The sequence below is a fragment of the Vigna unguiculata genome, chromosome 3, assembly GCF_004118075.2.
Source record: "Vigna unguiculata cultivar IT97K-499-35 chromosome 3, ASM411807v1, whole genome shotgun sequence".
Lineage (NCBI taxonomy): Eukaryota > Viridiplantae > Streptophyta > Magnoliopsida > Fabales > Fabaceae > Vigna > Vigna unguiculata.
Genome location: NC_040281.1, coordinates 13,681,136 through 13,704,515, shown reverse-complemented (window position 1 = coordinate 13,704,515; position 23,380 = coordinate 13,681,136). Strand labels below are relative to the sequence as shown.

The window sequence follows — 23,380 nt, the reverse complement described above, 5'->3', positions numbered from 1 at the left end:
TAGTTAAAAAGTATTCTACTCACAATGATGGTTTCCAAAATTCTTCTAATATAAGTCGATATACAGTTCAGAGAACCATAATAAATGTCAAGGATTTTAGCAACTATACCAAGTTTAGTAGTAAAATGGATTTTTAAGTTGAAGCACCAGATTGCTAGGAAGTAATGCAATAGTCAAGTTATAGAATGTTTGATTATAAATATATACAAAATTAAATATACTTTTGAATAGAATAAAAGAAATATGAAGAGATAAAAATTATTCATATTTTAATTGGTTATAAACGTGAATATAAATTTAATAACTATAATTTCAATCCCTTGTAAATTATAACTAATAATTTCAATCCCTTACAATTAATATAGATTTCAAATTATTTTTCAATGTTAATCAAATCTTAATTAATCAAGTAAAATGTGATGACTAATACTAACTTTACAAATTTAGAAGAATAACGTAATTAAAATAAAATTTTAATAAATTAAATTTAATGTTTACATACGTTTAAGTCTTATTATCTCTAATATTAACAAAAGAAAAAAAAAGTCACTCATAGGTGTGTTTTTTGTGAAGATAAATATGATCAAGAGTGAAAAAATGTATTTGAGTGAATTTAAAGGTAAAATTTTTGTATTTCTTTTGAGAGATTTGAAGGTAAAAGTAAATAGATTTGAAAGTGAAATTTGGAAAAGTTTGTGATACATTTTATTGATGTAATAAATAAATAGATTAAAATATAAAATTACTATTTTATTCTTATAATAAAAATTAATATATATATATATATATATATATATAGGCTTAAATAGTCATTTGGTTCTAGTTTTGGTCGACTTTTTTCACTTTGGTCCTATTTTTGAAAATGTTTTCAATTTGGTCCTACCTTTCGTAATTTTTTTTCAATCAACTCCTTTTCGTTAACTCCGTCTAAATTGTTAACGAAACAGTGGCCAGCGTGGTAATTTTGTGTGACGTGGATACTGTTCAGTGACATGTCCGTTTGCACTGTCATAGCCCAGATTTTAAATTGAAATTTAGGGTTTGTGTTCATTGTGGTTGTTTTCCATTAAAGTTCAGCTGAAAAGGAATGTCTCGTGGGGCATCTTCATCTTCTTGCAATAGTTGGATTCACCAAACTTGCAATTCCTGCCATGATGGTTCTAGGGTTTCAGGCTCACCCCCAATTTGCGATTGCGGAGACATTGCAGTGATGCACACAGCTAGCGACAACACAAACAATTAAAAATGGTGGGTCACCAACGAAAACAATAAACAATGCACCACCGAAAAAACAACTACAATTTAAAATATTCCATGAAATGCATAAACAAAACCCTAATCATTAACACTAAACCTAATCAATACTGAGCAAAAATAAAACCCTAAAGCAGGACATACCTCCACGACGAACACGTTTTTCCCTTTGCTACAATTTTACAAAGATGAGCGTAAACCTTGGATGCCAGAAATTGATCTCAAAGGCGCAATTCCAGAATTTCACAGGGCGATGAAAAAATCCTCAATTCGACCCCCAAATCCCCAATTCGACATAAACAATCCTAAACCCAATTTAATTCAACTTAAACCCTAAAATGAACCTGCAATTACAATTAAATGGTCAGCACAGTGCAAACGGACACGTCACGTCACTGAATAGTATCCACGTCACACAAAAAAACCACGCTGGCCACTGTTCCGTTAACGATTTAGACGGAGTTAACGAAAAAGAGTTGATTGAAAAAAATTACGAAAGGTAGGACCAAATTGAAAATATTTTCAAAAGTAGGACCGAAGTGAAAAAAAGTCAACCAAAACTAGGACCAAATGACTATTTAAGTATATATATATATATATATATATATATATATATATATATATATATGAGTGGGAGGTGTGGATGTAGGTGTGTGTGTGTGTGTGAGAGAATAAATACTCCAAATTCAAAAATATTAATTTAGAGATGTAGAGAAATAAATTCAACATAGGAATATCAATTTTATATTGTGGTTAAAATATGGTTTTGATTCCTTAATTTTGGGTAAAAATTAGTCATTTTTCGAAATTTTAGTTAAATTTAGTCCCACAACTTTAAAACTGTATGGATTTAGTTTTTTTAATCACAATTTGTGTAAAGTTTATTTAACGTTTTAAAAACATTTCATGGCAATATTTGAGTTATTTACATCGTTTAGACACATTTTTGCTTTAATGTTAGCGAATAAACTATCATGTAACACATTTGAAACGTCAAATAAACTTAACAAAATTTAATTACAAAAAATAAATTCATGCAATTTTAAAATTAAGTAACTAAATTGGATTAAAATTTTGAAGATACACTAATTTTAATTTTCATTGAAAATTAAGAGACTAAAAATATATTTAACTTCTTTATATTATTTACACAACATTGTGAGCCAAGTGATCTAAAGTGTCGGAGGCTTCGTCCATACAATTAGAGAAATTAAAGTTTGAAATTTATATAGAAGACTAGAAGTGCAAGACTTAACAAACATAATTTGTGTGTCACATATATATTATGTATAAAAGTTATGGAAATCCGTTCACCATAATTCTCCCCACCTCGCAAATCACGGGAACCGATTCCGCCCAACTTATAATCGATTTTAGTTTTCTTTGTTAAATTATATAATCACTGAATTAGTTTCTTCTCACCCCAAACTGATTCCCATCACTTAAAAACTTAACAATGCACCTATAATCCACTTGCTTTTAACAAGAATAATATGATAAAATCTCGTATCTCACCCTTGAATAATCCCACTTCAAGCTAAATTAAAAAAAAAATAATGATATTTTAACTATTAAATTTTGACAATTTTTTCTTACAACATGAAGTAATATTTTTTAAATAGTTTTGAGATATTTAAAATGAAAAAATAAGAGAATAAAAAATTACTTAAAAAATAACACCTAAAGTTATAAGAAAAAATCGTCAAAATTTTAAATTTAGTAATAATAAAATTATTTTCCTTAAAAAAACGATGTCTCAGCGTGAATTCCCTCGTTCCTTCCTTCCTTCACTCTTGAATAGCTCCAAATGAACACGGATTAGCATTACAAATCCGCGGCTCTTCATCCTTGAAGAGAAAATACACCCAAAAGAACAAGCATTAAAATAGACTAGCATAACGCTGGGTTGTGTTAAAAGAATAATCATTCATAAATAAAGAAGAAAAAAAAAATAAAGACATTCAATTTTATAAAAAATTTGTAAAAGTAACAATCAATTTTTAAAAATCTAATAAATTATTATATTTAAATGATAAAATCAATATTTTGAAAAATAATCACAAAAAGAAAAATTCTTTGGTATAGATTTTCAAAAAAGTAAAAGTCCTTTAGGAAAACTATTTTAATAATGGTAACTTTTCTCTCTATATATATATTAATGTTAAAAATAAAAATACATCATACTAATATTAGTAAATAATTAAAAATTATATAAAAAGTAAGAATATAAAGAAATGATATAATGTTGTCACACTTGAAAATAGTTAGTGTAATTATCATATTGCGTCATTTTCTAGGAAAACTAGCCATCAAACTCAGTTGCCTTTCGTCTTTTTCCTATTGTTTGCTTTCTTCACCTTTTCCGTACTCCATTGCATTTTTTTGTCTTTATGCTTCACGGGATTACAATTTTATGCAATTTCATTTTCATATTTTTCAATTACTTTCAAATTATTCTATCATTTTAAACATTTTAATTATATTTTTTTCTAAGAAACGCAGGATTAGAATATTGACTACATAAATTTAAATACGAACATCAAAGTGACTAAAAGCCCATGCAGGACACCAATCAAAATACAGATAGCATAGCATCACATTGTAATAGGTATCATTATTAACACTAAAAACACAGGTTAAACGTGGATTAATTACAGCATTAAAACCACGTGTAAGATGAAGGAGAAACACACATAATACCTATTTTTGTGAATGGTGAGAGTAACTAAGTGCAAGCAGGAAGTGGAGAACCGCACAAGCACTTGTTATGAGCATAGCAAGATTCATCAAATCTCTGCAACTTCCCACCTTTGGGAATCTCACCACACAGATTATTGTAGCTCACATTCAAACGCTTAAGATACTTAAAAGATGTAAGAACCTTTGGAAGAGACCCGTAGATACGGTTGTTCCTAAGATCTAAACCAGCCAAGTCCTTCGCCTTCGACAACCTTATTTTTCCTAAATCAAAGGCCAGCAAGTTCTTCGCCAGGTTTATCTTCTGCAACCTTTCCTTATTCTCCCCAAACAGCACCGACGCATCTCCTTCCAGCATGTTCTGGGATAAGTCCAGGAACGCCAAGTCCAGCTTCGCCAGCGTCGCCGGAATCTTGCCGGTGAGGCGGTTGCGGGAGAGTGTCAGCACCGTGAAAGGCTTGGGAAAGGAGCCGAAGGAGGCCGGGATGGCGCCGGAGATGCGGTTGCCGTCGAAGGAGATTCCGAGGAGGTGGGGGAGAGAGGAGAGGGAGGGAGGGAGAGTGCCGGAGAGGGCGTTGTAGGAGAAATCAATGGTGACAAGGGTTTTCATCTGGGACAAGAAATGGGGTATCTGACCAGAGACGTTGGTGTAGGTGATGTAGAGAAAACGGAGTTTGGTGAGTTTGGCGATGGAGGGGGGGATTGGACCGACGAGGTTGTTGATGCGGCTAATGTAGAGAAAACTGAGGTAGGGGAGGTTGGCGACGGAGGAAGGGATAGGGTAGGGTTTGGGGAGGCTAAGGTCGGAAAGGTCGAGGCTGTTGACCCGGTACGTTTTGGTGTCGATGTCGCATGAGACACCTTCCCATTCCGGGTTGCAGCAGTCGGTGTTTAGGAGCCAGGAGGAGAGGGTGGTTGGGTTGCCAAGCTCGTTCTTGATCTGCAGAAGGGCTTGCTTGTCTTGTGGGTTGCATAGTTCCGACAGTGCAGTTCTGCAGAGTAGGACCATGATGAGTACGATGATGCTTAAGCGTGCCATGTTCGCAGGGATTCCGATTCGGTGTGGTTTGGTTTTGTGAAAAATGGATGCTTTGGGAGATTTATAGAACTGTGGAGGGAAGAGAGATACAGAGAAAAAGAGAAAGTTATACTCATCAATGATGTTATTTTGTTACTGAGTCACTTTTGTTTTATTTCATCAGTGTTGTTGTTTTGTTATTGAACACCCCTTGCTTTTCTTGGTACATGGTTTTACACCGTACACTGGATAATATGATGTAATGTAGATGTTTCAATGTTACGTTGGTCTTAATGATGAATATTTTGTTTCATTTTTTTGTTAATATTTACTGCAGATCACGGTGTTTATCATTTTTGGGGGTAATTCACATTAGCATGCATGTTTACCTGCTATTATTACTGATATCCAAACTTGAATTGAAGTGATAAAAAATTATCAGTTTCATAGTTATATTCTGTCATTGACATATATACATTCTTAGTATAAGTTGGCCTACCTGAAGAAGAATTTTGCCAGCTACGGTACTTTGATCTTTGGAGATCTTTTATGATATTTCCAAATTCTGGTTTTCTTTATTTAGAAGTAGACATAATTAAAAGCAGATCAAGGTTGCGTGGAGATATTATTTACAACACAGGCTTTTTGGAAACTTTAAATTGGTTCTCCCTCTGTATAATGGAGAGACAAATCTGAACCAAAGTTCTCAAATCTATTTTCTATTTTTGGGTGGTTCTTTGATACCCTTTATTATCTACAAGGTTTTATTCTTCCCCTGGACGAGAAGGATGAAGATACGAGAAGATATGACTTTGTCCACATTATTGTTCTGCTTCTAAAACATATTTTCGAGGGTTGTTGTCCTTAATTGATGTACTTATGCCTTTGTCTTTTTAGCATTGGATTCCTTTGATGTCCTGCAAGTTCAGACACTTAGTTTTTCTTTTCAGATATTATTGGGTGTATCTTCTATCTGTTAGGAATTCAAGTGTGAGTCTAAGTCCCATATTGACCAGAATTGAGAAAGTAGAGCACCATATAAGGATCAAGGCCCATAAACCCATTGCCTTAAGGTTTTGGGTTGAGAGTGGTGTCAGTGTCTTATGTGGTTGGGCTCAGGTCTCATTGGTGTTGTTCTCCCCGGTGAAACCCCCTCTGTAAAACCTGACAAGTGGTATCAGAGCCGATGGTTGAAACCGGCTCAGACGAGTACAGTATGGTCCTTGTATCGAAAGTCTTCCTGGCAAGACTTCCAGGTAAGCGTGTCCCGTTAAGATGAACGGCGGTACGAGAAGGGGTACTCACCCTTGAGGGGGAGAATGTTAGGAATCCAAGTGTGAGTCTAAGTCCCACATTGACCAGAATTGAGAAAGTAGAGCACCATATAAGGATCAAGGCCCATAAACTCATTGCCTTAAGGTTTTGGGTTGAGAGTGGTGTTAGTGTCTTATGTGGTTAGGCTCAGATCTCATTGGTGTTGTTCTCCCCAGTGAAACCCCTCCTTTATAAACCTAACACTATCTTAGTACAGCGTATTATCCAACCTTTTCAAATGCAAATTTCAAAATCGGCTTATTGTTGAATTCAAATCCTCGTAATTTGGAATTGATATGCTTGAGTTCTGCTGATAAAAGAAAAAGAAAATGAAAATGATAGTTTCACAAAAATGTTTTGAGTTCTAAGCCATTTGTACGTGAAATGCGATTCATCGTTAGTTTGTCAGAGATTTATGTTATACTATATCAATGCGAGTTATTGATGAATCGTATTAGTTAATTTAGAAAATGGCGTTTTAAAAATGATAACGGTCTAAGAATAGTGAAACTCAATTATTTTAATATTAAAAGATTTGAGTATAAATAGAATTGTTATTAACGAGTTTCATTATTTTAAAACACATCATATCTCTAGAAACTACTTTTATAGAGTACTCTGACTTCTCTCTTGAGGTTCTGTCTCTCTGGTCGTCTGATTGAAGAACCAAGACCATAAGATTGATCCTCTCGGTGAGCTCTTGAAATTGGACCGATCAGTTTCTCCGTTCGCGTAAGTTGAGTTTCCGCTCTCTTTTTTAGTCTTTCTCTGTTTTCTGTTGCATGCGAGTCCTATTCTGTTTGCATGCGACGTTTTAATCATCCGTATGAGTCTCTGCTGATCAGTGATCCTAACGATATGTCATGATCGTTCTTGTGATGTTTCTATGTGTAGATAGAGCATCCTGTGGAGTTAGAGGTGTTGACGTTTTTAAGGCATTGATGTTTATAAAGAGTTCTAAACAGGATAACAGGTTAGGGAAGCTAATTGTTTTGCTTGAATTTCGTATAGAAATCATTCTGATGACTTTGAATTGCATGATTGAGTGTTGTATGAGTGCTTGAACTATGTAATTGAGTGTATGATTGGATTGTGCTAGATTTCTGGACTGTTGCATGTGAGAATAGATTGAGAGTCTAGTATTTTTGCCTGAGCGAGCAGCCCTCACCTAAGCGAAAACACTAGAAACTCGTCCCCTATCTTTGCGCGAGATCTCGTTTAGGCGAGCCAGTTTCGCTTGAACGAGAGTCACTCTCGTCTAAGCGAGACAGCTTAGCCTGAGCGAGAATTCGCCCAGAGTTGGGGTTGTTCTCTGTTTCAAGCCTCGCTTAGGCGAGAATGACTCGCCTAAGCGAGATAGCCCTTTTCGCCTGGGCGAGACCTTTTAGCTTGGTTGAGAACCTCTGCAGTTGAGTGTTATTTCTCTGTTTCTAATGGATGAAGCTATGTTTAAATGTTAAAATGTGAACTTAGTTATGATATGCATGAATTGTTATGACTGGTAATATGTGTGGTGAAATTGCATGAAGTTGAAATATGAAGAAGATTTGGTTGAACTAGGATTTCAAGGGAAATTCTAAGAGGAATGTTTTAGTGTATGTAAGGACATAAGGACTTAGTTTGGTTGGTATCCTGACGCTCCAATAACCATTAAGGCTCATGAAGAGTGTAATGGATTATGTCGTGAGGAGTAGCAAGACGTCCTAGTCTGTGGACCCAATTCAGTCACAGACGCGAAGGGGACTTACCTTGGGAGTGGTTGGGTGATAACCCCGTGTCCAAACTCTGTAGAGTTTGGGAACCGTCATAGGTGCACGCCACCAAGAGATCCAATGTCGCTTACATAATCTGGATATCGAGTCTAGATTTGCATTGTGTTTGTGGTGGTCTATGTGATTCTGGTGAAAATGAGAGAGATTGCATGATTTCTGTTTATAATTGAACTATATGATTCCTTTAATGAGATTAGCTTACCCTTGTTTTTTGTGTGTTTGTCTCGTGTTGTATGTTTTCCTTTTGCGATGATCACCTATTCGGTGGGAGCAGATGTGATTGCAGTGTCAAAGGCTCTGGAGGATGAAGAGTCATCGTTTTAGTGTTGAGAATTGTAACATCCCTAAAGAATATTACTGATATTAAATAAATAAAGTTCAAAACACAATAATATACAAGGCCATAAAACCAGGAGTCCAGAATTCATAAAACTGAAATACAAAAAAATCAATGGCTCCTGCCAGGTTTACATAATATTCTCAAAACAAAATCATAAACATATCCTATATGTATATACAAAAGTATCCCCTGCTAGCCCTCGCTCCGAGTCTAAGCATCTCCTGGCCCACCTGTCACATCATCTGCTCCCGAATAACAAGATATCTGATCATCGCCACACACATAGAAAGGGTGAGCTATGAACAATGAAAATATAACAGATATACAAACAAACATGTTTCCCAACCCAAATTACATAACTACAATTCTCATACTTTTCAAATCACCCAACCATGACCTCATAGTCCATCATGAGTCATATGCATAAACTAGGTCTTGGGACTTCCCTATGCTTCCACGAAACTAACTCATTCGTGGTCCAACCCTATGAGCCTATCTCGCTCATAGTCCTGCCCTAGAGACTCCTCGTCCGTAGTCAAACATCAAAGTATCATACTTGGACCTTGGCACGCACGCAATCACCATACTATGGACTCCTCACCCAATAGTAGCCGACAGGAACATAACAGTTCCTTGTCCATCGTGCGCCCGACACATGTAATCACCATACTAAGGACTCCTCACCCAATAGTAGCCGACAGGAACATAACAGTTCCTTGTCCATCGTGCGCCCGACACATGTAATCACCATACTAAGGACTCCTCGCCCATTAGTAGCCGACGGGAACTCAACCAGTTCCATGCCCATCATGTGTCCAACCACCAAGCACATCTCAGAAAACTAAGGGAGCAGCGCCCATTCTGCTAGGTTCTATACCTTTCCACATTCACTCCAAACCAAATTTAATAAAAATAAAGGTTAAGTTCTGTCTACCAAGGTTTGAACCCGTGACCTTCCACTCACAAGGCCAAAGCACTACCACTATGCAATTCTCATTCGATGATATACACAATCAACATAAGTTTACATTTCAAATTCCACACTCTTACATATTATTAAAAATAAATCATAAAACAACAACACATAATTGGCATACATAGGACTCACCCAAGTCCTCTAACACAATCAAAGTACTCTCAACCATTTGAGCTAGTACTTTTCCACGTCACATTAAACAACAATTAATGTCATAAAGACGCCTTCTACCCGCATTTATTAATTAATTAATTAATTTTCCTGGGTCTTATAAGAATGAGGTTTCCAGTGGGAGCTTTTGCAGTGGTCAGTTTAAGTATAGAGTTTATTAGTTTAATTTGAGTGTCTAAGTGATATATTTTTATAGTCACGTCACATCTTTTGTAAGACGGTATTAATATATTGTGTACACCCGGACTATCTGGGACTATCTGTTTTGGAACTATGATGAAACTTCCTACTTTTATTAGTTTTAAGCTGCTAAAATTGAGATGTTACCGTTAACATTTCAACTATTTACAAGATTATTTAATTAAAAATATTTCCATGTTATTAAGTGGAAAAATAAAAGTCAAGAATCTTTATTGATTTTATTTATCGTGTATTTAAGTTTCACCGTTCCTGGTATACTAAAATTATTTTTAATATATATTTTAAAATATCTAAATTAATATACATATAAAAACGAAGTTAAAAAATAAATTTTTTTATTACCATTATGGGCAGGAATGATAAAGGGTTAGGCAACAAATCCACTTCATTGTACTTTCTTTATTAAATGGTCAATACAAAAATATATAATTTTAGTCGAGAATTTATTAGTTGGGGTTATAATAATATTTAATAAAAAATACACATTGAAAATGTATTAAAAGTTCAATTTAAGTAATTGGCTTTTCTTTAAGAAACTTCGATGAATGCCCTCTTTGTTTCTTTTTTGGTTAAATTATTTTTTTGGTATTTATTTTTTAATAAAATGTTAATTTGGTTTCTCTATTCTCTTTTATTTCAACTTGGTTCTTGTTTTGAGAAATTTGATGCAATTAAGTCTTTTCCATAAGTGGTGCAGTTATAATGTTAAATGGGATTTTACATGTCAGTTCTTGGATTTTTTGAATTTTTTTAAATTTTCTTAATTTTTTTAAAAAATAAAAAAATTTGTCACGTGTCAACCTAACATCGTGCCACATGGTAGTGATAACAGTGACAATGCCACGTGTCACTATTATGCCAGGTATCATTTCCTTATTCTCATTTTGGTTTCTGTATTTTAATTTTTGTCTCAATTTAGTCCTATTTTTTGTAAAAATTAAGCAGTTTTGTCTCTCTCTATATTGAAACCAAATTTAATTTTTATATAAATGTACACAAATATTTCTATCAAAATTGATATTTCAAGTAAATATTTTTAACAAGATTAAGTTTAACTAAATTTATATTTTACATTAAAATTTATTTAAAATTATTTTAAAGGTTTTAATAGAAAATGATGCTAATAACAAAAAAATTCATAAATTATATTGATATTTTATTACATCATATTTTAATATTGTTTTTTTATTTGAATTATATTTCAAATAATTGTATATTTTTTAAAATGTGTAAAGCTCAGTAATTTATATATAAATGTTTGAGTTGGTGTATAAATAAAAATTATTTAAATTAAAAAATTAACTAGTTTATGTAACAATAAAAAAACAAATAAATTTAAAATTTGAAAAAATATTTAAGTAAAGTTGAATGTGAAACAAAAATTTAAATAAACTTAGTTTTGTTAAAATATATAATAAAAATATGAATTTGAATAAAAATATCAAATTTAATAAAAATATTTGTATAACATTTATATAAAAATTAATTTTTGTTTCAATTTGGAGAGGGACAAAATTGTATAATTTTTACAAAAATTTGAACTAAATTGAGAGAAAAATTAAAATACAAGAACCAAATTAAGAATGAGAAAATGACACCTGACATAATAATGACATGTGGCACTGTTACTGCCACATTACACTATCACTGTCATGTGATACGATGTCAGCTAGACACGTGGCAATTTTTTAATTTTAAAAAAATTCAAAAAGTAAATAAATAATTCAAAAAATTCAAGAACTGACACGTGATACCCCATTTAACATTGTTACTGTATCACTAACAAAAATGACTTCATTGCAGCAAATTTCTCAAAATAGGGAGCAAATTGAGAAAAAGAAATAGAGGGACCAAATTGATATTTCGCTATGAAAATAGGGACGAAAGACATAATTTAACTTTCTTTTTTTCTCCTTTTTTGTATTTTTTTAATTAGATGACCTGCGTTACCATCTCCTTCTCTCTTTCTTTCTCATCGTTTTATCCTATGAGTAAGGAAATGGAGCCTTTGCGTGCATGCCTCCATCGTACCTCCACCGTTCTTGCTTGAAGTTTAAGGTAATGAAGATCGTTCTTGTTTTCAATTTCGTCTCCTTGCTTTTTATCACTCTTTCTCTTTCGATTTCATCTCCTATTTTCAATTTCGTCACATTTCAATTCAATTTCGTTTTCATTTTCATATCCTACTAATTTTGATTTCGTTTCCCTGCATCATTGATTTTGATTTCAGTTTCTGTGTTGTTGTATTTGATTTCGTTTTCCTCTTTCAATTTCATCTCTCTTACTCATATACTAACTCATTGATTATTTTGTCACCGTTAAGTAGCAGCGCTAACCGTGCCACAACCACTACAATCAGAGTGTGATTCCACAACCACTATAGCCATTGTAGTAGTGTGATCCCTATTTCTGTTCAAGTGCCCCTCTTTACTCTTTGCAACTTCATCTTTGATTTTGTGCTCTCAGATTCTGTTCTTAAGTTTCACCACTTTGCCTGTTTTTGTAATCTCCTCTGATATTTAATCTCCATTATTTTCCTTTAAGGTAGTATGTGAGTACTCTCTTTTTATCAAATTACTTAACTAATTGAATTTTTCTTTCTTTCTTTTGTTTCCATATTTCTTTCATTTGTATTCTTGTAAGCGTGGATGATTTGATTACCAACCGAGAATTATTCTTGGAAAAGAAATTTTAAGATTTAGGGTTTGTCTTTTTTCACCGGCGTGGAAAAACATATCTACTGATTTTGTTGTATGTTTACGTGTTATTTTTTAAAAGTTTAAAGTAAAATATTTAAAATTAAATCTTTAAAACATAAATTTAGATAATTTTTTTTTAAACATAATTAAAATAAAATTGCACATTAACATATTAATGAAAACAAATTTGATGTTTCTAAAATGAATTACACAAAAGTATAAACTTTAAGAAATTAAATTTTTTAACAATAACTTTAATTTTATAGGTTTAAATAAAAATAAAAATATATAAAATCAAATTTTAAATAATTTTTCGATCATTGATATTTATCTCATTAGTAATTTTATTTTTAACACTTAATTATTTAAAAAGAATATAAATAAAATTCACTAATAATGATTAACCGGTAATAATAATCCACAACATGAATATCATGATACACATAGACATCTTCCCTAAACAAGTGGGTCATTAAAATAGTTTGTAAGGTTTACAACATTTAGATTCACCTTATTGCAATTCTAAGATAGTTATGAATTTTTTGATATCTAAGGAATCCTTCCTTTTTCTTGAAGAATTGAAAATACTTCTAATAGACTAATATACTTGATGAGATGAAAAATTCTAGGTTTAATTATGTCTTTAGTCCCCATTTTGGAGTCAAAATCTCAAAATGGTACCCAAATTTTTAAAAATCTCAAAATGGTCTTCTTTTTTGTTGAAACGTCTCACGTTTGCCCTTTCCGTTAAGTCAAGGTTGACGCCGTTAGAGGGACGTGTCAGTTCCTCGATTTTTTGACTTTTTTTTTAATTTTTATTTTATTTTTTACTTTAATTTTTTGAACTTTTTTAAAAAAATCAAAAAATTGCCACGTGTCAAGCTGTCATCATGCCACGTGGCAGTGACAATGACACATGTCATATTATGCCACATGTCATTTTCTTAGTCTCAATTTGGTCTCTTTATTTTAATTTGTCTCAATTTAGTCCCAATTTTTGAAAAAATGAGCAATTTTGTCCCTCATTAAATTGAAACAAAATTTAATTTTATATAAATGTTATACAAATATTTTTATTAAATTTGATATTTTTATTCAAATTGATATTTTTATTATATATTTTTAACATAGCTAAGTTTATTTAAAATTATGTTTGACATTCAACTTTACTTAAAATTGTTTTCAAATTTTAAATTTATATGTATTTTATTGTAACATGAACTAGTTAATTTATGAATTTTTTTCTATTAACATTATTTTCTATTAACAACTTTTACACCATTTTAAATAAAGTTCAATGTAAAATATTAATTAAATGAACATAATTTGGTTAAAAATATTTACTTGAAATATCAATTTTGATGGAAATATTTGTGTACATTTATATAAAATTAAATTTGATTTCAATTTGGAGAGGGACAAAATTGCTAATTTTTACAAAAATTGGAACTAAATTGAGACAAATTAAAATAAATGGACCAAATTAGGACTAAGAAAATGACACGTGGCGTAATATGACACGCGTCACTGTCACCGCCACGTGGTACAATGACAACTTGACACGTGACAATTTTTTAATTTTTTTAAAAAATTTAAAATTTAAAAAATAAAAATAAAAAATAAAAAAAATTCAAAAAAAATTAATAAAAAAGTCAAAAAATCGAGGAACTGACACGTGGCACTCCCTCTAACAGCGTCAATCTTGACTTAACGAAAAGGGCAAACGTGAGACGTTTCAACAAAAAAGGAGACCATTTTGAGACTTTTAAAAATTTGGGTACCATTTTGAGATTTTGACTCCAAAATAGAGATCAAAGACATAATTAAACCAAAATTCTAACTTGAGAAGGATAACAAACCACTTGAAATTACAAGGAAGTCAGGTTAGGTAGACAAAAACAAATTAATATTAAATCTTCTAAAATAATAATTTCTTAAAAGATATAATAAGTTTTAAAGGTCCTTTATTTGTGGGTGGGTTTAATACGTTAAGGAATTTAATTATTGAGCTTTAGTGGTATTGTTTTTGTTCACTTTTTTCATCTGTGTATGTTACTTAATTTTTTCATATTATTGGTATTTTTTGTCTTATGTGTAATGTATTTTTGTCATGAAATTAGTGTGATCCCTCGTATTTTATATTCATGTTTTTTTTAATAAAATCTTCATATGAAATTGATATCTGACCTGAACTTATGAGAATATAAAAAGAAAATACTTATTTTTAGATTTTTTTTTTCTTACCACTTGTTGTGATAATGAGAGTATATTAAACAACTATACTAAAAGTAAAATGTTGGGTGTAGTAAATTTATTATTGTAGCAGCAGAGCAACACTTCCTAAGTATTACCTCCAGGTACAAATTATACAAAGTTTTAGTATTTATAATTATCTAAAAAATAATTGATATTTATATTATAAAGTAATATTAATATTTAAATTTGTTTCCACTAAATAATTTTTTTAACTTATTTTAGTCGCTTTGTTAAAGGAATGAATGAAATAAGTTTGATCTATCTACGGAGGAAGTGTTACTTTAGTTAAAATGTATAAAAAAATTATATTTAACTGTGGGACAGAGCGAATAGTACTAACAAAAGTAAACATTTTTATTCACTTTATAGGATGGATAATGATAGAAGACATTTATTACATCATATGTCCTATAAAATAATTTTCTCAATCTAAGCGTTGATGAGGTGCAGACACCACCATAGATGTTCATACAAAGGCAAACATTATGCATCCATATATTACCAAATCTGGAAATGAAATGATCAAGTGCAAGCAGGAAGAGGAGAGCCACACAAGCACTTGTTGTTAGCGTAAGAAGACACGTCAAATCTCTGCAAGTTCCCACCTTGAGGAATCTCACCGCACAGATTATTGAAGCTCACATTCAAACTGTGCAGAAACTTAAGCTGCGTGAGCCCCTGAGGCAGCGTCCCATAGATACGGTTGTTCCTTAGATCCAACCCGTTCAAGTTCTTTGACAACCCTACTTTCCCCAGATCGAAAGCAAGAGAGTTCTTCGCCAGATGTATCTTCTGCGTGTTCTTACCCGACCCGAACAACACCGACGCGTCACCCTCCAGCATGTTCCGAGACAAGTCAACGAACGCCAGGTTCAGATTCGAAAACGTCGCCGGGATCTTCCCGGTGAGGCGGTTGCGGGAGATGGTCATCGACGTGAAGAGCTTGGAAAAGGAGCCGTAGGAGTCGGGGATGGCGCCGGAGATTCGGTTGCCGTCGAAGGTGATCCCAACGAGGTTGGGGAGAGAAGAGATGGAGGGTGGGAGGGTGCCGGAGAGGGCGTTGTAGGAGAAGTCGAGGGTGACGAGGGTCTTGATCTGTGACAAGAAATCGGGTATTGCGCCGGAGACATTGGTGTGGGTGATATAGAGATAACGGAGTTGGGTGAGGTTAGCGATGGCGCGGGGGATCGGACCGACGAGGTTGTTGGTGCGACCAATGTAGAGAAAATTGAGGTTGGGGAGGTTGGCGAGGGAGGAAGGGATGGGATAGGGTTTTGGGAGGTTAAGGTCGGAGAGGTCGAGGTTGTTGACGCGGTATGTTTGGGTGTCGGTGTCGCATAAAACACCTTGCCAGGTTCTGTCGCAACAGTCGGTGGTTGGAAGCCATGAGGAGAGAGTGGTGGGGTTGCCAAGGTCTTTCTTGAATTGGAGAAGGGCTTGCTTGTCTTGTGGGTTGCATAGCTCCGAGAGTGCACTGCCCAAGAACACAACTATGAGTAAAACTATGGTGAAGGTTGAAGACATGTTTGTTTGGAATGTGATTTGTTTGGGTATTAAAAATGGATGAGGATGTCGTATGTTATATTATATCCTTCAAGCTGCTATATTTGACTACTAGGAGTCAATTTATCCGATGAAGTGTTCTGGAAGGTCACGCATGCACGCGCCCAGTGGGTTGAGGTTTATACCAATGTAGAAGACTTAATACCAATTTTCTCAATTTCAGTAAAAACATCTCAACCCAACCATATTGATTAGACCAAACACTATCCTGATAAGCAGATATAAAGTGTCGGCGTTAAAGAAAGTAATAATTAACGAAGCAAAAGATATTTCAATTAATATACTAACGCTATATTTAGATGAAGTAAGAGAAGTTAGTCAAGATTTAGCAACTTCTGAGTATGTAAGACAGAATTAGATAAGATAGAGAATTGACTTGAGAATTGGTTTCACAGAGAAGAGATATGTTGAAAAAGGAGGAAATAGATTAACCACACCGATGAAGACATTTTCAGAAGCTAGCTCAAAACATAATAACGAAATGGACAGCACGTAGTAAAAGGGCCGAATTTGTTGAGAATAGTGGCATTCCATTGAATAAAGCATTAAAAGTTGGCATCTTAGCATATCAATGTTACAGAGTGGAATGAATGCAGCGTGCTTACCTTAGTTACCGCATCATACAAGTTGACTCATTCATTCATAACATTATTAAAGATATGATAATAATATTTTGACATATTTTTTTTGAGTTAATTTTAATCTACCATTTCAATCACTCTTAAATTATCATATTACACCACTAAAAAAATTAAAATTGTAAGGTTCATTTATTTTTCAATCATAATGTTTTAGGGCTTATTCCCATATGTTGGGCCTAATGGCTGCCCCATAGGATATTCAAGATCCTTATTGCCCTAACCATCTCATTCCACTCATTTTTTCAGAAAAACTACTTCTTCCCATCTCTTAGAGATGCAACCACCTTCTACTAGGGTTTGGACTTTGGCTCTCTTCACGTTAGCTCAACAATTTTCTACCCACCTCTTGAATCTGCCCCTAGAGTTGTTGTACTCCATTGTTTGGTGTCAAAGTCTTTTGTTAGCTCACTCCAGGTAAGGGAAGCTAGAACTCCTTTTTCTTTGAAATACAGTGTACTTATTTTCGTTATGGATTGAATATGTTTGATTGATGTGGCGCTATTTTTTTCTACACTGCACACTTTTCGTAATGAAGGTTCCTACTTCGTTGACCGTTGAATCGAGCTGAAAGTTTCACAGCTGATCCTTAACACATAATTCTTGACTTTAACTGGTCGGATCTTGAATCGGAGCTCTGTAGTGAGAGCAGTTTTTATCGCAAGGTAATTGTAGTTTGGTTGTTTACAGCACTGCACACTTTTCGTAAAATGAAGGTTCCTACTTCGTTAACCGTTGTATCGAGCTGATATTTTAACAGCTGATATTTTAACAGTTGATCCTTAATACATGACTTTGACCGGTCGGATCTTGAATTAGAGCTCTATAGTGAGAGCAATTTTTATCGCAAGATCATTGTAGTTTGGTTGTTGACAACATTGACCTTTATTGCTTGTTTGGTGCATAACTTTCTTTATGGTTATTCAATTAAGTTGGTTCTTGTTTCATTTGGTTCTTGATTAAATCATATTTAATTTGAATATAAATACAAAATTTTTGGAGCTTTACACAAGCTGTAGTTTTATTTCTAAAATCCCAAATTGTTTGCATAATGTGTTATTAAGTTGGATTGGATAAAAATTATAAGAATTAGTTATTTTTCCAAGGGAGAAATATGTTGTATGATTTTAATATGTGTCTTCAAATGCTTGTGTGAGAATATAGGAGATTCCATGGGGGAGATACTATTTGATTTAATTAGTAGTGTCTTCATTGGTCAGGACATAATTCCATGAATCTCTAGGTGAGATCTCATGGTGGTGCCTCATTGGTCAGGACGAAATTCCACGATGGTTGCGTGGTGATGCCTCATTGGTTAGGACGTAATTCCATGACCCCTGTTAGTGGGAGCTCATGGTGGTGCCTCATACTTAGGACATAATTCCACAAAGTTCGTGGTGGTGCCTCATTATATAATTTAGTAAGGATTCAAGGTAAGGATTGCATCCCGACACTCTAAAGAGTCAGTTAGTCTCACGTAGAGCGTACTGACTCAAGTGGTGAGAGTAGTAGGAGACCTTAGATATTTTAAGGCTAACCTTGTGAGTGGTAGGGTGAAACCCATTGGCAATTGGCTCTGCAAAGTAGTAGAGGCCACCACAAGTGCAAGCATCCGGTGAATCTGACTAATTATATGTATCTGGATAAGTCGTGTCTTGAGTCTTAGTGTATTGTTTGCGAGTCATCACATGATTGGTTGAGGTATGTATCTTGGATTATGAAAATGTATGCAATCGTATGATAAAATGTTTTTCCTACTCTAGCTTACCTTTTCTGCTTGTTGTATGTTTTGTGTATATGATTTTCTCTTTTTGCGATGATCATCAATTTATTGATGTGAGCATATGCGAGAACTCCTCGTGGTCAATAGGGTAATAGAGATTCCGTTGCATAGCTCATCTTGGGTCGGACCCCACCTTTTTCTGAATTTACTTTAGAGCTGTAGCCCATGTATTTCTTTGCCCTTGGGGCACTTACTTTACTACTGTTAAACTTCTTACTCGTATTGTTGTTGGCATCGTGGTGTGTCTTGGATTCTTTCCTCGTTTATTCTGAACAACTACAAGGAGTGACTTCGATACTCCACAAATTTGCTCTTTATATTATATTGTACGATGTTTCATTTAATTAAGTTTGTTTATTAAATGGGACGTTACAAAAATAAATAATTGAATGGTGATTAAAGTTGTGGGTTAAAAATGAGTAAAAAAAGTGGATCAAAATATCATAATATTGTACATGAAACTTGGTTGGTACAAGTAACCAAAAAACTGCAAAGTCAATTGTTGAAACTAAGTACTTTTTATTCACTTTACTCTTTTAAAGGGGAAATAAGAAATTTTAAAAGAATGATTTATTTTTAGAAAAGTGATTCTTCTAAAAAAAAGTACATTAACATTTAATATATATGGAAAAAGAAAGATAATAAGTTTACAATTGATACAATATCATAAAAAGAAAGATATTAAAGAAAAAACAAAGATATAATAGATGTAGATAAATGAAGATATACGATTATTTTAAAATTTTATAAGAATAACTAAATTATTCAAAATTAGATAATTTCATAAGTTGTCTAAAAAAAAATGTAAAATTTTTAATATTTTTTTCTACTCAAATTTATTTATTTTCTATTTGTATTTTTTTCTCAATATGATTTTTTCTGTTTGATTTTGGCTGAAACGTTATTAACTTGATTATCATTGAAACATGTTTGAAATATTGATTTTCTATTAATGTCAAATTGAATGATTTTTTTTATAGATGTCGATAAGATTTATTTTATTATTTATAGTTGTTGGGAAGATCTAAAAAAAGTAACGGATAACCAAATGGAAGCAAAATTCATATCAAATATTCTCTAAATAAATAGAGGGTGAAATGAATGTAGCGTGCTCACCTTAGCTACGACATCATAAACAAGTTGGACTCATTCATTCATGACACCATTAAGGATATTATTATACGTGAAACTTGGTTGGTACAAGTAACAAGAAAACTACAAAGTAAATTGGTGAAACTAGGTTTTTTTGGGAAATTAGGAAAATCTGCCTCAAATATTCATTTGAAGAAATCGTGCCCCCTAGGAGGGATGCACAGACTTCCATGAAAGTAATTGATTATTAGGGTGTGTGGGCTGCACCTAAGCTTTTTGTGATCGATTACAAAATCAAAGTAATTGATTACTAGAATAAATTGGTTGTGTTGTAATTGATTGCATTATGAATCTAATCCAAAAAGTGGTATCAAGTATCACTAATGTTTTATAATTCATGAAAATTCTAATTAATTAGATTAAATCATTATGTAATCTATATTTTATTGTTATGAAGTTGGTTATGTTTATAATTAAGTATAAAATTTATATAGATGATTGGACATTGATCAATTCATTTACTTTAAGTGATAAATAACATTATTTACATATATGTAATTCGTTATTGTGACTAACTCTAGTCATTTGTGAACATAAAAAAACATCAAAGCAAGGAGTAGATAAACATGAAAGTAATTAATAGAAGGATAATTGTCAACATGGTCCAAATAAACATGTAGAAAAAGTAATTTTAGAAGTTCTAAATAAGCATTTACATATTCTAAATTAAAGACAGGCCAAAGTGATGGCGCAGTTGGTGATGGCAATGAGGCAGGGTGAGGACGAGTTTCTCTATTCCAAACTCATCCCTAGAGAAAAAATTCATCCCAATCTTCATACCCAAATCTAACGGGTATAAGTTTTTGTCCCATCCCCACCGTGTAACGGATCTACACTCATATCCGTACTCATACCAGTATTCTTAATGTTTCAATATCAATTAATTATTTTTTATAAAATAATGAACAATTATGGTAAAGGAAACATTATATTAAATATTTAATATTTAAACAAGTGTTGTTTTTTTAATATCAAATATTTAAAAATAAATTATATTATAATCATATACATTTCAAATTAGAATACCAAATAACTTGTGATGATGAGGTTAGGATGATTGAGAAAAAAGAAAAGAAGTTGGGATAGAAGGTGATGGTGAAGATTTGTGCAACATCATAGTCCAACAATAACTTGGCTTGGATCCTTTTCTCATTAATGTTTTGTTTGATTCAACATATGTACATGTACCATCTCGGACTGAGGACATCATTCGATCTCCTATGACGTCGGTATCCGATTTCCACGCTAGCTCGGAATCGAGATTCAAATTTGGTGGTTTGGTTATTGTTGGCCCGTAATGTATGAACAAACTATGAGGGAGTATGGCCAATTAAAGAATGTTAACTTCAGGGAAATATCTCCTGATATTAAGGAATTTTCCTAAATATTAGAAAGGTTTATAGGAGTAGTTTAGTGGCCTTAAAACTCGGAGTATGGGTGAGTAGTGGAGAGATCAGTTGAAAAAACCTCTTTATAAACGGACAATAGAAGAGGAGAGAGGTATCTTTTCCTTTGCCTTTATCTAGAATTCCTGAAAAGAGCATAGAGGGAGCAAAGTCAAGAACTTTGATAATCAAGGCAGAGGGAAGGTTTTGTTCTTGTTTATGATCTTTTTAAGGTTCGAAACCAGAACGGTACCATTTATAAGGAAGCAAGAGAGATATGTAGGTGTTTGGTTCAAGGGATTATAACTACCTAATTTGAGAGAATGGACTTGAGAAAGACTCAAAAATTCTCATCCCTTCATGAATGAAGAAACTAGAAGAGAAAGTCAGATCATCACATACACTTTTACATTTTTTACCATAACTTTTACACAAATATTTCATACTTTAAAAAAAATTACATATAATTTTAATATGCTTTTACATATAATTGTTTTGATGTTTCACCATAATAATAATAATAATAATAATAATAAAACTTAATAATAATAATAATAACAATAACAAATATTATTAATAACTAATAATAATAAATATTAATAGTAATAATAATAATATAAATTATATTAGTAATGATAATAAAATGATAATAACATCATCAGTAGTATTAATGTGGATGATTGTGACATCTCATTTAATAGATAAACTCTAATAAACAAAATAGCACATAAATATAATATAAAGTAGAGCGACGACATAAAGTATAAAGGATTTGTCATTACAGTTATCTCATATTATACTGGAAAGGAATACTAAGGCACAAAATAATGTCACAAACATAACTTAGACATGAAATAGTTTAGTCAAAAGAATTGCTCACAAAGTAAGAAATTACAAATAACATTGTTCTTAAAAAGAAAGACTCAACAATAAGCAAAAATCCAAGGAACCTAACTAAACAACAACACCTCCATCACCATGGTAATTACTAGGGATCTCCACATATGCTCACACAAACATTTGGTGATCATTGCAAAAAGGAAAACCAAACAAGAAATAGACACAGAGAGAAATGGTAAGCTAGAGAAAAATATTTTTAACATATAAATAAGGGTTAAATATGTTTTTGGTCCCTCAAGTTCCAGTGAATTTTGGAATTAGTCCTTCATCAAAACTTTATACCAATTTAGTCCTTCATCTTTCAAAATGCGTGAATTTAGTCCTTTTAACCAAATTTTGTTAAGTTTATCTGACATTTCAAGCACATTTTATGATAGTATTTAAGTTAATATTGAAGAAAAGATGTGTCAAACAATGTAAATAATTTAAATACTATCATGAAATACGCTTGAAACGTCAAATAAACTTAACAAAATTTGGTTAAAAGGACTAAATTCACGCATTTTAAAATATGAAGGACTAAATTGGTCAAAAGTTTTGATAAGGGACTAATTCCAAATTTCGTTGAAACTTGAGGGACCAAAAACATATTTAACCCTATAAATAAATAAGTAGATTATTAAGTTCCAACAACATGTGCTAGCAAACAATCTAAAGACCCTCTAACTCGATTATCCGGATACATGTAATGAAATCAGATTCACTGGTTGCTTGCACTTGTTGTCGCCTCTACTTCTTTGTAGAGCCATTGCCAATGGTCTTCACTCTACCACACACAATGTTAGTCCATGATCATCTAAGGCCATTATTGCTAAAGACTAGAACATCTCGCTACTTTCATCACTTAAACCAGTCTACTATATGTGAGTTTGACTAATTCATTAGAGTGTCAGGATGCAGCCTTGCTTGAATCCTTATTTCATTACATACACTACAACAGCACCACCATAGGATCTTCCCAAGAGAGTTATGGAATTACGTCAAGCACATGCCATAAATATATCCTCACACATTCGTTATCATTTCATACCAAGCACAACAATTTCAGTCTCATTACATCACATAAGACATACATGGCATCATTCTTTGTACTCTAAAAAGTAAATAAATCAATCACAGAATCATTTCGACAATTATAGTTTTCCCTGCACAAGTCTTGCTCAAGCTAGAAGTCCTCACTTCGACGAAAGGGTTCTTTCACTCAAGCAAGCCTTTCTCGCTTAAGCGAAATCTTCTCGCCTGAGCGAGATTACTCTTCGCT

At 32.7% G+C, this 23,380-nt stretch overlaps 2 protein-coding genes across 2 annotated transcripts; both read right to left on the bottom strand.

The window, feature by feature from the left end:
• Positions 1-3,799: 3,799 nt before the first annotated feature.
• LOC114176985 (polygalacturonase inhibitor 2-like) lies at positions 3,800-5,199 on the bottom strand. The gene has a single exon (XM_028062191.1). The coding sequence runs from the start codon at positions 4,988-4,990 to the stop codon at positions 3,980-3,982; it is 1,011 nt and encodes a 336-aa protein (XP_027917992.1). The 5' UTR covers positions 4,991-5,199; the 3' UTR covers positions 3,800-3,979.
• A 9,831-nt stretch (positions 5,200-15,030) lies between these two features.
• Positions 15,031-16,327, bottom strand: LOC114176041 (polygalacturonase inhibitor 2). Its single transcript, XM_028060945.1, has one exon. It carries the CDS (start codon positions 16,220-16,222, stop codon positions 15,221-15,223), a length of 1,002 nt encoding a protein of 333 aa, XP_027916746.1. The 5' UTR covers positions 16,223-16,327; the 3' UTR covers positions 15,031-15,220.
• Between the last annotated feature and the right edge of the window lie 7,053 nt (positions 16,328-23,380).

Bases quoted from the DNA above. Each gene is read 5' to 3' on its own strand.
- LOC114176985 (XM_028062191.1), bottom strand. From the start codon at position 4,990: ATGGCACGCTTAAGCATCATCGTACTCATCATGGTCCTACTCTGCAGA.
- LOC114176041 (XM_028060945.1), bottom strand. From the start codon at position 16,222: ATGTCTTCAACCTTCACCATAGTTTTACTCATAGTTGTGTTCTTGGGC.